General features: G+C 31.4%; 1 protein-coding gene across 3 annotated transcripts in view; it reads right to left on the reverse strand.

Annotated features, from left to right (window-relative positions):
• LOC114330742 (regulator of G-protein signaling 7) overlaps nucleotides 1-17,062 on the reverse strand; it is a 59,386-nt gene that overhangs the window by 31,614 nt on the left and 10,710 nt on the right. For all 3 annotated transcript variants that reach the window (XR_007701199.1, XR_007701198.1, XM_050663738.1), the window contains exons 3-6: nucleotides 8,032-8,338; nucleotides 6,592-6,815; nucleotides 6,187-6,404; nucleotides 780-1,019 (exon numbers count right to left, since the gene is read on the reverse strand). Coding sequence is in view for 1 of the 3 variants with exons in the window: in XM_050663738.1 (XP_050519695.1) it covers nucleotides 780-1,019; nucleotides 6,187-6,404; nucleotides 6,592-6,815; nucleotides 8,032-8,338 (989 nt within the window). In the remaining 2 variants the exon portion in view is untranslated. The remainder of the gene's footprint in view (nucleotides 1-779; nucleotides 1,020-6,186; nucleotides 6,405-6,591; nucleotides 6,816-8,031; nucleotides 8,339-17,062) is intronic.

The following is a 17,062-nucleotide window of genomic DNA, read 5'->3' on the forward strand; positions in this document are numbered from 1 at the left end:
TTACTGCTCTTACTATAGAGATATAAGGACATTTTCATATATGTTGTTAATTACAGAGTGTGGTAGGCAGGAGCGGATCTAGAAATTCATAATAGGGGGGGGGGCAGACTTACCTCAAATTAAATATATTTTCTAGATTTAGTCATACGACTCACACTTACAGAATAAAATACACTATATAATCCCAGATATCTACGGTATCAAAAGGATTGATATGACAATTCACGACTATTAATCTCATTGGTCGTTCTTTACCATAAATATTAACCTTTCTACCATCAATGGGTAGGTACACAGAGATTATCTAGTAAAATACAAATTTTTATATCTTTATTGTATCGCAAATTTGAAACGTGACTTTTCATGAGATAAGGTTTATACCCAGTGTAATGTATTTGCATTTTAAAATATCATTTTTGTTATTCTTTGAATTGAGAAAAATATTTCCGTTGTTTATGGTTCCACCGGTACCCAAACAAATGCACCTGCAGATTATTTTTCAGTGAAGGGTGTTTTATTAGATTTTATGGCTTCTTTCAATTCTTTGGAAGCGGTTGTCGTGTAATTTACTGTTGTACTGATGGCTTAAAGTTTAGAGTTAACAGAAAAAATAATAAATAATAAAAAAATACTTATAATAGACTAAATACAATAGGGGACCCGTTGACCCCCCCCCCCGTATCCGCACCTGGTGGTAGGCACCAAATATTTTTATAAACAGAGCTTTGCGTAATTTTTAATGTTATAAATTGCGAACAAGATAATGAATAAGTGCTTACCTTAAATTTTCTCCACTGAACTCTTTATCAAGAAATCTTATAAAGTGCTCTCTTCCAATAGGGTCGTATAAGAGTTCTTGTAAACTAAATGCCCAACGTTTAACTCTACGGGCTGATATGTCTTTAGCCATTTTATCTTGTTCCCACAAGTCTGGGTTATCCGATATCCATGGGTTTGGATACTCTGGAGCTACGAAGAAACTGTCATATTCTAAATATTGCTCATAGAATGCAATAAACCTGAAAATTTAAACATTAAATGAGTGTAATTGATAGCAAACATTGATAAAACAATTTTATAAAAAAAAAAGCCGAAAGAATAATGGTAAGGGTCCAAGAGGTTCTGAAATGACAAAGAGAGTGACAAAGAAGAATAATATTTAAAATTAATATACAGTGTGTCTGCGTAACTTGAAACCATATAGGAAACTTTTTTAATATCAATTTTACGAAAAAAAGTTATTCTTCATAAAGTGCTCTGCATAGTCTAAAATCTAACACCTAAGATGCAATCATCAGATATCAAATTTTATCAATAATATACGAGGTATGTTCAAAAATATGAATTTCGCTCAAGAGTTACAGTGCCTTTATATTTCACAATATCAAAAATTGTTATTAAGGAAAGTTGTTTGTAATTACAAATTATGTTATAATAGGCATTTACACTCTTCTAATTGAAAAAAAATTGTAAATTTTCCTCAAATTACGGATACCCAACATCATTGTTATTGAAGATAACACCGTTATTATTAATTTTGCGAAAAAAAGTTATTCTTTATAAAAATGTCTGAATAGTCAAAAAACTAAGATGCAATCATGAGATATATTTTTTTTTCAATTTTATACGAGGTATGTCAAAAAATATGAATTTCGCTCAAGAGTAAAATACCTTTATAGTTCACAATATTTCAACTAGAAGGATGCAATTGCATATTGAATCATAGTTTTTAATTCTGAACAACTTTTTATAATAACAAATTTCAATATTGTGAAAAATAAAGGTACTTTACTCTTCAGCGAAATTCATATTTTTTGTCATACCTCATATAAAATTGACAAAATGTAATATCTTATAATTTTATCTTAGTTGTTAGACTACGCAGAACGTTTTATAAAGAATAAGTTTTTTTCGTAAAATTAATAATAATGGAGCTATCATAAATAAAAATGATGTTGGGTGTCTGTGATTTGAGGAAAATTTTCAAAAAATTTTTTTCAATTATTGTGTGTAGTAAAGTTTTCAGTTGTGTGAGTGTAAATGCAGATTATAACATAATTTTTAATTACAAACAACTTTTCTCAATGACAATTTTCGATATTGTGAAATATAAAGGCACTTTACTCTTGAGCGAAATTCATATTTTTTGACATACCTCGTATACTGTTGATAAAATTTGATATCTGATGATTGCGTCTTAGGTTTTAGACTATGCAGAGCACTTTATGAACAATAACTTTTTTTCGTAAAATTGATATTAAAAAAATTTCCCATATGGTTCCAAGTTACGCAGACACACTGTATTAGGGAGCTTGCACCTACAGTAGAACCCCGATTATCCCTGTGCGGATTATCCGGGCTGCGGATTATCCGGGCTGCGGATTATCCGTGCTATGATTTTCTATTACTTAAATTGCATTTTTGAGGTTTTATCAAAATAGCGTCACTGTAAATCACTCGACGGAAACTCTATACGTGGAGAGGGAAACTCATAATGAAAGATTTATTTTTTCTGTTGTCTTTTTATGGTAGGGCTATATGTATGGATATACGTAAAAATGTATTACAATAAGAAATAAATGTTCGGATTATCCGTGCTTTTCAATTATCCGTGCCAACGTCCGGTCCCGAGGAGCACGGATAATCGGAGCTCTACTGTATACCCTACTATAATTGAACTGGTCGTTTCAGAAACCTGACATGTTCAAAAAAATCGATTTTCGTTTTTTTTTGCATTGTTACTACCCTTAGATACAGGGTCACATGTTTCAAGAAAAACCCGACCCGATTTAACATTCTAAATGAACCTAAAGAGTGGAGAAAATTTTTCTATATCAAGAGAAACCCAGCAACCCTGAGATGTTTTTTGTCCTCTTCCACAACTTTGCTTCTTTGATCATTTATTTATTTATTGACGGGATACCACCCAACTGAATATATACATAAAATAATACAATTTTTATCTAGTGATACATTAAACATAAATATTGTAAATATGACAAAAATTGGCGATGCACCCATACAGGGTGAGTCATGAGGAACTGTGCATACTCCTACCTCGTATAGAGGCTCCTATGGGGAATAACAAATTACCATTAAAAAGTGTCTGCTCCCATTGTTTAATAATATACAGGGTGAGTTTCGCATTTTGACAGAAATTTGTATTCGTCATAATTTTTGAACGGTCAGATCGATGTGTCTCTTATTTTGGTCAATCGTTACACTATTACCACCTAATCAACTGATTTATTCAAACTAGAAAAAAATCAGGTCCGGCTTTAAAAAATTAGTTCGTTTGAGTCTTAGAAAAAATTTCACCCTGTATAAGCTTTTTGAAAACTCTAATATGAATTCTACAAATTAGACAAATAGGCAATTAACATGGCATATTTTTCCCCACACGATTACTTAATTTTTTATAAAAAAAATCAAATTTGACTATGAAGTAAAAGTTTGGTAAAGTGAACCATAGATTTAAAAAAAATTAACTTTTATTACAAAAATTAATTTTTTTAAACAAATATTTAATTTATGTTACCACCCAATCAACTGATTTATTCAAACTAGAAAAAAATCAGGTCCGGTTTTAAAAAATTAGTTCGTTTGGGTCTTAGAAAAAATTTCACCCTGTATACGCTTTTTGAAAACTCTAATATGAATTTTACAAATTAGACAAATATGCAATTAAAGTGGCATATTTATTTTTTCCCCACACGATTACTTAATTTTTTATAAAAAAATCTTTGACTATGAATTAAAAGTTTGGTAAAGTGAACCATAGATTTTAAAAAATTAACTTTTATTACAAAAATTAATTTTTTTAAACAAATATTTAATTTATGTTACCGCCCAATCAACTGATTTATTCAAACTAGAAAAAAATCAGGTCTGGCTTTAAAAAATTAGTTGGTTTGGGTCTTAGAAAAAATTTCACCCTGTATACGCTTTTTGAAAACTCTAATATAAATTTTACAAATTAGACAAATAGGCAATTAAAATGGCAAATTTATTTTTCCCCACACGATTACCTACTTAATTTTTTATAAAAAAATCAAATTTGACTATGAATTAAAAATTTGGTAAAGTGAACCATAGATTTAAAAAAATTAACTTTTATTACAAAAATTAATTTTTTTTGAACAAATATTTAATTTATGTTACCACCCAATCAACTGATTTATTCATACTAGAAAAAAAAATCAGGCCCGGATTTAAAAAATTAGTTCGTTTTGGTCTGCAAAAAAATTTCACCCTGTATACGCTTTTTGAAAACTCTAATATGAATTTAACAAATTAGACAAATAGGCAATTAAAATGGCATATTTATTTTTTTCCCACATGATTACTTAATTTTTTATTAAAAAATCAAATTTGTCAAAATCGGAATTTTAACCTAAAAATGAAAAAAAAAATGAAATCACGGTTTAACTCGCTACAACTTTGTTCCATTTTAATATTTTTTTTTCTGAAATTTTTACAGCACATATCTCTTACCATTGTGAAGACTATGAAAATTGTTGTAGACTTTCAGTCTTCTCGTAAAAGTTATGAATTTTTAAAAATAAAAGGTGCAGACTCGTGAATTGCAAAGTTAAATCGCAAAAATTAAGTGAAAAAATTTAAAATTTATCTATTTCATCACGTCTATGTTAAACTATAGATTCCAAAGAGAAGTGTTATGGGGAATTTTAGATCTAGACGTGTTATAGAAAAAAAAAATGGTAAACCTTTTAATTTTAAGAAAAACGTTGTTTATTTTTTTTTATTCTTATAGTAAAATTGCGATTTTGACAAATTTGATTTTTTAATAAAAAAATTAAGTAATCGTGTGGGGAAAAAATATATGTGCCATTTTAATTGCCTATTTGTGTAATTTGTAAAATTCATATTAGAAGTTTCAAAAAGCGTATGCAGGGTGAAATTTTTTCTAAGACCCAAACGAACTAATTTTTTAAAGCCGGACCTGATTTTTTCTAGTATGAATAAATCAGTTGATTGGGTGGTAACATAAATTAAATATTTGTTTAAAAAAAATTAATTTTTGTAATAAAAGTTAATTTTTTTAAATCTATGGTTCACTTTACCAAACTTTTAATTCATAGTTAAATTTGATTTTTTTATGAAAAATTAAGTAATCGTGTGGGGAAAAAATAAATATGCCATTTTAATTGCCTATTTGCTAATTTGTAAAATTCATATTAGAGTTTTCAAAAAGCGTATACAGGGTGAAATTTTTTCTAAGATCCAAACGAACTAATTTTTTAAAGTCGGACCTGATTTTTTTCTAGTTTGAATAAATCAGTTGATTAGGTGGTAATAGTGTAACGATTGACCAAAATAAGAGACACATCGATCTGACCGTTCAAAAATTATGACAAATACAAATTTCTGTCAAAATGCGAAACTCGCCCTGTATATTATTAAACAATGGGAGCAGACACTTTTTAATGGTCATTTGTTATTCCCCATAGGGGCTTCTATACGAGGTAGGAGTATGTACAGTTCCTCATAACTCACCCTGTATAGAAAAAAAACGAATATTAAAATAAAATAAAACACAACAAATATAAATCACCTAAATTACAAACATTTTTTTACATACTGTCTACAAATGTTTTCGAAAGCGCACAGCAACAAATGGAAGTCTATTCTATTTCCATTTAGAATGAATCTACTCAGTGGAGAATGCCTACCAACGTTGCAGCGATGAAATTTAATTGCAAAATGTGGAGATGATCTAGTGACTCTAGAGGAAACATTAAAATCAATTAGAGACAGTAGATCATTGAAATTTATTTTAGAATTCAATAGTTTATGTAGAAACAAAACATCAGCATAAATCCGTCTAGAAGATAGCTTAGGAATGTTTAATGTATTTCTAATTTCTGAGTAGGAATGGTCACTTAAAGGTTTGTGTAATTTAAAACTTAAATACCTAATGAATTTATTTTGAACTTTTTCAAGCTTGGGTATATGGACTTCATAAGTGGGTGTCGGGTTTCTGAAACGACTGATTCAATTGTATTAAAACTTCCTTTCTGGAGCATGAAATGAAGTTCTAATACAATTTTGGAGATACATGACCAGTACTATTAGAAATCCTGCTATTGATAAACTTGAAAAACCTCAGGAAAGAAGGCTAAGAAAAAGAAAGAAGGATAGATTAGTACAGTAACGAACACTTACGATTCTGCTGCTTTCGATATTTTAATATTTCTTCTATCGAGTCTACTTTTTAACCAATTGAGTTGCTTTTTCAGCTGTTCTTTGCTATTTTTTGATGGCAAACCCGAGGTAGATGGTAACAATTTTGAAGATATTGTAACAGTTTTTGCAGCATGAGTAGGTTTGTGCATTTGACATGCTTTTTTAATATCAATTTCTGTTGTATTTACACATCCAGGCTGGAAAAATTTTATTTAAAATTAGATATACTTAAAACACTAAACCAAATAAACATGAAACATTTGTTTTAATAATCTACAGAGTCTAACAAAAAGTCAGGTCAAATTAAATCACATTTTCTGGGACCAAAATTATGACCTGCCTTTTTGTTACACCCTGTATAATTAATTAAATAAAATATATTACCATTGGTCTATGAACATCCCAAAAGGCTCTCTCCTGGCTATCCAAAACTTTCCGTTCTAGTTTATCTCTCTTTTTGTCGACTTTACTTTGTGCTTCAGCTTGCATAAAAATGAATTCCCATTTCCTTGAAAACATCTTTTGTAATCGAGCTAAATTTTCAGCTTCATAATCAGCTAACTCCAACCTGGTTTTATTTTGCATTGTCCTTTTACACAAATATACAGCTAAAATACAGACAATTTTTAAAATGCGAATAAAACTTAATAATCCTATATAAGAAGTCACTATAGCTCTCAAGCCCCAGGTTTTGACAATATCAATCCCGAATTCTTAATCAACAACGGAAATATGCGAGAGAATGGATGGCCCAGTTTTTCACAGACATTATGAAGACCGGTACCATACCACAGGAACTCAAACACTTGACGATCATTGCCATATTAAAACCAGGGAAACCAAATGATAAAAACCATAAGAACTACAGACCAATAGCCCCACTATCAGTGACGTTTAAGCTACTAGAATGACTTATCTACAACAGAATTAGCCCAAAGCTACTTGAAACAATACTGGCTGATCAGCCTTGAGGCAGGGTTCCAGAGAAAACTTAAAATTGCAGCCGCATTCATAGACCTAACAGCGGGCTACAATTCAGTCTGGAGAGAAGGCAAGATATACTAACTCCACCTTAGAATCCCCAGTAAATCCATGGCTCGAATAATTAACAGCATACTGGGCGACCGAACGGTCCAAGTGCTCATGGGAACCGACATCAGCACCCCAAGAACACTGAACAATGGATTGCTTCAGTGATCTGCCCAGCTCTCTTTCTCTTGTACATCGCTGATATACCAGAAACCAGATCGAGGAAGTTTGGTTACGCCAATGACTGGATTCTTGCAACAAGGTGTAAGTAATTTGAAGAAACAGAAGAAATTCTCATGACGGACTTAAACACAGTGCGAAAGTATTTATGTAAATGTAGGCTCCAACCAAACACTACGAAAACATAGGTTTCCAGTTTCAACATCTGACAAAAACAGTGGAAAAACTTAAATCCAGCAACAACATATCCAGAAGCTGTGTGGTACAACATGGGGAACATCGGCTTCCACCTGGTGATCATCTGCCCTGAGACTTGTCTTCTCAACCACGGAAAACTGCTCACCAGTGTGGCTTATAGAGCCCACATATACAAAAAGTAGATGCCCAATTGAACAATACAATGAGAATGATTGATGATGTTATCAAATCCACCCAGATCAGTTAGAGATCATATTTTTACACTAAGGCTAACCGAGAGAATGTATAATGCGTATAATATTCCTGTATAATAATTTTGATCAAAATTTTTTGGAAAGTATTGTAATGTCTAAAATGAAACAATTTCTGGTATGATTTTTACCTTAAAATGAAAGATATGCTAATGAGTATACTTACCATAATCAGTATTTTCAGGTTCCCAACAATTTGAAGGCCAAAAATAAGGTGTTTGAAATCTATAAAATGTGTTATCATTTTTTATAGTGAGCATATGATCATCAATAGGGAAAAAATAACCATGGGATGACATCAGATTAGCCAAATGTAAAGCTTCTTGTTGATCTTCCATATCCAAATTTTTCATCATCCACATTATTAGATCGGAACCAGTAAAAACTGAAGGAATTTTGGACATGAAACTCTTTACGGTACGTACTGGAACACCATTTGTTTCATCTTGCATATTTTCCACAATTTTCTCCATCTGTAAAGTTCCCAGTCATGTTTATTCTATTATACCTCTACTATAATATTATTTTTATACCGGGTGTACAAAAAGAAGCAGAACAGTCAAACACAGTAGACTCCCTCTATAACGAGAACTAAAATGGCAGACTAATTACCTCGTTATAAGCCGATCTCGTTATATCAGACAACAATAATACTGTACATAAAAAATATGAATATGTAGTTTTCTAAGACATTAATTTCTTATAATGAAGCCATTCCGAGCAATATAAGATGCTAAATATTGTTTGAAAGGCGCGAAATATTGTTTTGAAAAAGAGTCGGTGGATAAACAGGAGGAAGTTGATAGGCAGTGGAGTTTATTACATCACTGGCCTCGATAAGCACACAGATTTTAGGTATTTCTGTATACAGACAGCTGGAGTATTTATTTATAACCATCACCGCGAAAAAATAGGTAAAGAAACATGTTCTTCGATCTCATTTTCCCTCGTTATAACCAAATATCGCTCGTTATAGAGGGTTATAGTTCAATAGGAATTTCATGGGATGCCTAATGTACCTCGTTATAAGAGAAACCTCATAATACTAGAGTTCGTTATAGAGAGAGCATACTGTATTTCGTAAAATATACAATGGATTGAGAAACTGAAAAACAGTATTTCAAGATTTTTCAAAAATCTATTGAATGACAACCACATGATACCCCACACCCACCCCTAGAGAGTGGTCCTTATTTATTTTCATTAGTATTGAATCAGATAACAGCGAAATTACAAAATAACATTCGCTGGTGCTTAATACACACAACATATCTTAATATAATAAGATACAGTTGAATGATAGAATATATGAATTTTACAAAATAAAAGGCAGATATTTGTTCTCAGAGCATCATCAGGGGCATCTGAAATAAATCAAAAAACTTCAATAAGAGCTCGAAACTGATGTATAATAAAAAATTATAATAATGTTGTACACCTACTTCGCCAAAAAAAAAAGGAAGCTAACTAGCACATCCCGGAATGTTGTAGACATTTACGTAAAAGTAATGCAAATAACACACACTGGACAAAGGACAAACAAATTAAAATAATTGTACGGAGGCAAAATTATAGGCTATGTTTGGAGGTAAAATGGTTTTTGTTCCTTAGAAATTTAATACTTAGAATTTTAGTACCAAGTTATATTTGAATCATCATCATCAATGGTGCTACAGCCCTATAAAAGAGCCTCGACCTTCCCAAGTCTATTACGCCAGTCAGTTCTATCCATTGCCAACTGTTGCCAGTTTGCTGCATATATTTTTCTACCATCCCCATCTACACCACACTTCCATCTGAATTTTGGCCTATCCCTATTTCTACTTCCCACGATATACTTGAATACTTCTGTTAAAATTCTAAGGAACCAGAACCATTTTATCTCCAAATATAGCCGATAATAGTGAATTATTTAGGTATCTTTTATTTCATTTAACCAGACCAGGCTTGTCTAGAAATCACAGGGGAAAGTCGCCCCACTGCAGCTCTAGTAACTATGCTGAACCTTCCTCCCTTGCAGTTCTGCATAAGGAGGGAGACTGTAACCACCACCTTAAAACTGTGACAGACACAAATAATGAAACCTAGAGATCTAGTGGACCACATAAAAATCTTGGAAGAAATTCCATTGGTTTCTAAGGACAAGCAGACAGATGCCACTCCAGTCAAATTAGACTTCAAAGTACTTCAAAAGGCTCTAAGGTCATTTACTTGTGAGTCAAAGTTGGTTTGGGACTGTAAGCAATCCCTCAAGAAGCTGTTGGAACGGAGCAAAGTAACTTTGATGATACCAGGTCACAAGGGAATTGCAGGAAATGAAGAAGCTGACAGCCTCGCAAAAGAAGGGGCTAATACCCCCACTCCAAAGTTCAGAACCCTTCCGTGTACTATCAAAAAGCAACATCAGAGAGAAACTCCGGACCTTGGAACTCAATCAACTACTACTACATTGGTCTAAAGTACCAGGAAAAAGGCAAACAAAGAGGCTCATAAAAGTGTCAACAAACCACACTCTTGAAATGAGTAAAAAAGATACCAAAATGGCCACTGGCCTTCTTACTGGTGATTGCTCTTTGAGATATCATCTAAAAAAATTACCAAATCAGAGAATGAGAACTGTGTTTCTGAGAAAACGAAAAAGAAACAGCAGAATATATACTATGCAACTAAGCACTGTTCTGCAAACAACTAAAATTCCTAGAAGTCAGTCTAGAGCCCACTGACATAGGAAACAATTCATCTAAGAAGCTAATTAACTTCATCAAAATTATTGGCATTCTAGAGTTTATCTGGATTAAGGTATGCACAAAAGATCTCTATAGGTTGAAGTGCGGTGAGGCTGTATGGCCTTAACAACCTCACATAATCTAATCCTATAACCAGGAGTTGATATTTATATCCCATTATAATTAGTAAGATATTCCGCATGATACACAAAATGTTTGATGAGAGCACTGAATGGAGAAGACTTACGGCCAGAATAGACTCAAGCATAAAATATATGACATCGATATAAGAAAGGAAATAGAAAAGCTGTGAAAACTATAGAGACTGTATGGAAAGACTATAAAGGAAAAATTAGAAATATATATATATATATATATATATATATATATATATATATATATAGTGGTTTGAAGTTTCAGCAATTCGGTCATGTGAAATAAAAGTCTATTTGTTATTTCTCAATATTTCGTCACACTTTTGTGTGATAAAATTTCACATGACCGAATTGCTGAAACTTCAAACCACTATAACACAGTACGGTCGAAAATATTTGTACAAATATATATATATATATATATATATATATATATATATATATATATATATATATATATATATATATATATACAGTATGTCCCTGTAAGTTGTATCCATATGGAAAACTTTTTTATTATTAATTTTACGAAAAAAGTTATTCTTCATAAAAAGCTCTGCATGGTCCAAAACACAAGATTCAACCATCAGATATAAAATTTATGAATATTATACGAGGTATGTTAAAAAGTTTGAATTTCACTCAAGAGTAAAGTAGCTTTATTTTTCACAATATTGAAAATTGCTATTATGAAAAGTTGTTTGGAATTAAAAACTATATTCTAATATGCAATTACATCCTTCTAATTGAAATTTTTTTTTTTTGAAAAATTATGGGTAACTTTAATTATTTCAATTCTGATAACTCTTTTATTATTAATTGTACGAAAAAAAGTGATTCTTAATAAAAAGTTCTGCATGGTCTGAAACCTAAAATACAACCATCTTATGTCAAATTTTATCAATTTTATACAAGGTATGTCAAAAAATATGAATTTGGCTCAAGAGTAAAATACCTTTATTTTTCACAACGTCAAAAATTGTTATTATGAAAAGTTATTAAGAATTAAAAACCATGTTTCAGTATGTAATTACATCCTTCTAATTGAAATATTTTGAACTATAAAGGTTTTTTACTTTTGATATAAATTTATCGTTTTTGACATACCTCGTATAAAATTGACATAAGATGGTTGTATTTTAAGTTTTAGAGTATTTTAGACCATGCAGAACTTTTTATTAAGAATCACTTTTTTCGTAAAATTAATAATCGAAGAATTATTAGAATTAAAATTACTAAAAATAATGTTAGTTATCCATAATTTTTCAAAAAAAAAATTCAATTAGAAGGATGTAATTGCATATTAGAATATAGTTTTTAATTCCAAACAACTTTTCATAATAGCAATTTTCAATATTGTGAAAAATAAAGCTACTTTACTCTTGAGTGAAATTCAAACTTTTTGACATACCTCGTATAATATTCATAAAATTTAATATCTGATGGTTGAATCTTAGGTTTTGGACCATGCAGAGCTTTTTATGAAGAATAACTTTTTTTCGTAAAATTAATCATAAAAAAGTTTTCCATATGGATACAACTTACAGGGACATACTGTATATATATATATATATATATATATATATATATATATATATATATATATATATATAAATTGATGGATTCGACCGTTACTTGATGGAAGTTCATTTTATCTAACAATAAAACACTGAAAACGTTTGTTTTCTAACTTCCACAAAATTTATTATAACTAAGTGACTACAGCTGTTTCGGCGGAGTGCCGAAACAGCTGTAGTCACTTAGTTATAATAAATTTTGTGGAAGTTAGAAAACAAACGTTTTCAGTGTTTTATTGTTAGATATATATATATGTTACAGTTCAAGTTGATTCTCAGTTAGAGTTGACTCCAACTAGTTGGAGTCAACTCCAACTGAAACGAGCAGTTAAAGTTGATTTTAAAAATGTAAATCAACTTTTACTAGTTGGAGTTGACTCTTCCTGGATCGATTCAGTAAATGTTGATTATACGAGAATCTCAAGTGCATTTTTGATGAGTGTGCGTTTCTTTGTTTTTACCGTTTCAACTACTTATTAGTATAGCCTGTAACGTCGCCCCCGTTAGGTAAATTATTTTGATTCGATATTTTGCACAAACTTACTCAAAGAAATACATCCGTATAACAATCCTTATAACAAATACACAGGGTGTCACGCGGTACCGCAGTCGAAAAATTGTTTAACCAATTTTTGTTAACCAAATTCACAAAAATAATTTTTATCTACTCTATCTCATATTATGTAAAGCAGCGGTTCTCAATCTGTGGTATAATGTACCACTGGTGGTACATATCATTATTTGCCGTCCTGCCAAAGACAAACCATTTTCATTTCCAATAATGACACGAGCCGTCTCACCGTGCCTCGGAAAGCACGTTAAGCCGTCGGTCCCCCTGGGCTAGTGTACATCGACACTAGTTACTTGAAACAGGGTTAAAGATGAATTGGCGCCGGAACTGTCCGAAAGGCAAAAATGCCATACGATATTATACAGAGAGAGTCTGTAAAGTGGAATAAATTCAATATCTCAAATACTAATTGTTTTTTTGGAAAATGCTCAGACCCGTCGATTAGTATTTCAAATTGTCCTTTTTGACATTCAATAATAATGTCTACAGGGTGTCCCAATTTAGAGATATGACGTCATCGTCGATTTTCTTAAATGGCAACACTGTCATTTTGATAGCTAATTTGATAGAGTTTGTAAAGTTATACATAACTGCAAAATATCAAATTTTTATTCTCTACCATTTACAAGATAATAGAAAATAACAAAGTTATATCTGTAATTTGGAATATATTCAATAATTAAAATACTAACTGTTTTTTTGAAAAATGCTCAGAACCGTCGATTAGTATATCAAATTGTCCTTTTTGACATATAATAATAATGTATACAGGGTGTCCCAATTTAGAGATATGACGCCATCGTTGATTTTCTTAAATGGCAACACTGTCATTTTGATAGCTATTTTGATAGGGTGTGTAAAGTTATACACAACTGCAAAATTTCAAATTTGTATTCTCTACCATTTAGATGATAATAAAAAATAACAAAGTTATGAAAAAGAAGTAATCAACTAATAATTGAATTTAATTATTTCAATAAATTAAGCAAAAACTCATAATGTTGCCCTCAATTATTGTCAAATTGTCAATGGGCAACGTTATGAGCATTTGCTTAATTGAAATAAATAAATTCAATTATTATTTGATTACTTCTTGTTCTTCATAACTTTGTTATTTTTTATTATCTTGTAAATGGTAGGGAATAAAATTTTGAAATTTTTCAGATGTGTATAACTTTACACACGCTATCAAAATAGCTATCAAAATGATAGTGTTGCCATTTAAGAAAATCAACGATGACGTCATATCTCTAAATTGGGACACCCTGTATACATTATTATTATATGTCAAAAATGACAATTTGATATACTAATCGACGGGTCTGAGCATTTTTCAAAAAAACAGTTAGTATTTGAATTATTGAATATATTCCAAATTACAGATATAACTTTGTTATTTTCTATTATCTTGTAAATGGTAGAGAATAAAAATTTGATATTTTGCAGTTATGTATAACTTTACAAACCCTATCAAATTAGCTATCAAAATGACAGTGTTGCCATTTAAGAAAATCGACGATGACGTCATATCTCTAAATTGGGACACCCTGTATACATTTTTATTGAATGTCAAAAAGGACAATTTGAAATACTAATCGACGGGTCTGAGCATTTTCCAAAAAAACAATTAGTATTTGAGATATTGAATTTATTCCACTTTACAGACTCTCTCTGTATATTATGAAAGTCAGAAACTAAAAAAAAAAAAAAAAATTAAAGCTACCTCTATAAGACCCTGAAGAAATTTTTGTCATTATTTCATTAATAATATATTATTTTTAATTATCAACAATGAGCGCTAAGCGTGTATTGAGGCGGCCGTCAATGTGAGTGCGAGTGAGATTCCCCATTGGACGGCCGGAATGGTGCATCTCTTTAGCACTCACCATTGACGGCCGCCTAATACGCACTTAGCGCTCATTGTTAATAATTAAAGATAAAGCTTAGTAATAAAATATGTAGTGAAAAAAATTTTCTGCGTTATAAAGAGAGACTACTGTAGTGACAAAAATTTCTGCTGGATCTTGTAGAGGAGGCTATAAACTTTGATTTGGTCACTTTCTGACTTTCATAATAATGGATTTTAACCGAGTTATTAAGCCTTGAAAATGGCTATTTTCGCATTTTTCAAATTTTAAATCGCGTATAACTCGACAACAATCAATTTTAGAGAAAAATCACACAATACCTTTTTTTGCACAGACTAACCCAAATGATCTAAAAAAAATTGTTAGAAGTGAAAAAATTATTTTTGTGAATTTATCTAAAAAATTGTTTAAACAGTTTATCGATCAAGGTACTGCCTGGCACCCAGTATATTTGTTATAAGGACCTCTTTTTGAGTAAGTTTGTGAAAAAAAATTCGAATCGGAGTAATTTACCTAACGGGGGCGACGATAAAGCCTAGACTAATTTTAACATATTCAGTAACATTTAGTTTTTAGAATCGGCTGTTTGTGTGAATCAGAATCAACTTTTACTAAATGGCATTGGGAAGAGTATACTTTTCCTAGTTGGAGTCTACTTTTACTAGTAAATGTTGAATATAAATCTTCATTTTATATTTATAATCAACTTTTACTGAAACCAGCCGTTAGAGTCGACTCCAACTAGTTGGAGTCAACTCCAACTGGATAATCAACTTGAACTGTAACATATATATATAATGAACCAGAAGTATTTGCTGACAACGTAAGGAAATAAACGTTATATATTGGGTTTGCAGCAAAAAAACGAAATGTGTACTCTTATAAATTTATTCCAATATATATAATATATATATATAAATATAAAGTCTAGGTCTCGAATGTTGTTTTTTGATTGGAATGTGTCTGAAGATATTCAACCTCTCATCTTCACCGATGAGCCCATAGAGGTTGAAGAGGGCGAAACACATTTCTAAGAGCTGGTGTTTGGATCTTCGATTCTATTCAAAAAATTTTTCCCAGCCCGAAGTAGTGGATGTGTGAATTGTTCGTAAGGGGATTTTTCCGCATTCTCTATTTCATTTGTTTGTTTTCGTACGAGTGGTCGTCCAAACCAGTACCTGTGGATCTTTTGATCACTGAGTGTGTTTCAAAGATCTACATCTTTTGTTTTTTCATAAACATTATCTTACTTACTCTAAAGTAATTAGGGAATTAAAACTTGAGAATGGCATTGTCAGGTTGGGCGTAGATTTACGTTCCTGCTATGTCTAGGTCTCGAATGTTGTTTTTTGATTGGAATGTGTCTGAAGATATTCAACCTCTCATCTTCACCGATGAGCCCATAGAGGTTGAAGAGGGCGAAACACATTTCTAAGAGCTGGTGTTTGGATCTTCGATTCTATTCAAAAAATTTTTCCCAGCCCGAAGTAGTGGATGTGTGAATTGTTCGTAAGGGGATTTTTCCGCATTCTCTATTTCATTTGTTTGTTTTCGTACGAGTGGTCGTCCAAACCAGTACCTGTGGATCTTTTGATCACTGAGTGTGTTTCAAAGATCTACATCTTTTGTTTTTTCATAAATATATAAATATATATATATATATATATATATATATATATATATATATATTTATATATATATATATATATATATATACAGGATAAATTCGGAGGGACCAGGCAAGATTCACAGCAGGGAAAGCATGCTTAGATCACATTTACGTGGTTGAACAACTAATAGAAAAAATAATTGCCAAAAATAGATCCACCATCTGGCTTTTGTAGATCTTAACCCTGGAACTGCACACTGGGGTCTGAAAAACCCAGGCGCATGAATCGTTCAATGTAACTTGCACATGTCTGCGTTTTTTGGCGATCCCTTGCATGTATATTCGGTTCAGAACCGACTATGTTGAGAGACAGTTGCTGCGCCGCGTAAGTTTGTTGTATAATTTGCTGTGACGCTTTTAGTGGAGCTGTGGGTACTTCGGACCCCAGTGTGCAGTTAAAGGGTGTTAAAATTTTGAGGTGATTTTTTGTTATTTGCTAGTATGGCAGATTCTAAGAGAAAATATTAGCGTCCATTGATAACAAAGGAATAAGAGTGGGAAGCTGAAAACCTGTGGGTGAATGAAGATGAACCTGAGACCATCAAAGATAATTTTGGAGACTCATCAGATGAAGACGATGAATATGTTCCTGAACATCAGTCTGACACTGATAACGAACAAAGTGATGACG

This window comes from Diabrotica virgifera, chromosome 10 (genome assembly GCF_917563875.1).
Source record: "Diabrotica virgifera virgifera chromosome 10, PGI_DIABVI_V3a".
NCBI classification, from domain to species: Eukaryota; Metazoa; Arthropoda; class Insecta; order Coleoptera; family Chrysomelidae; genus Diabrotica; species Diabrotica virgifera.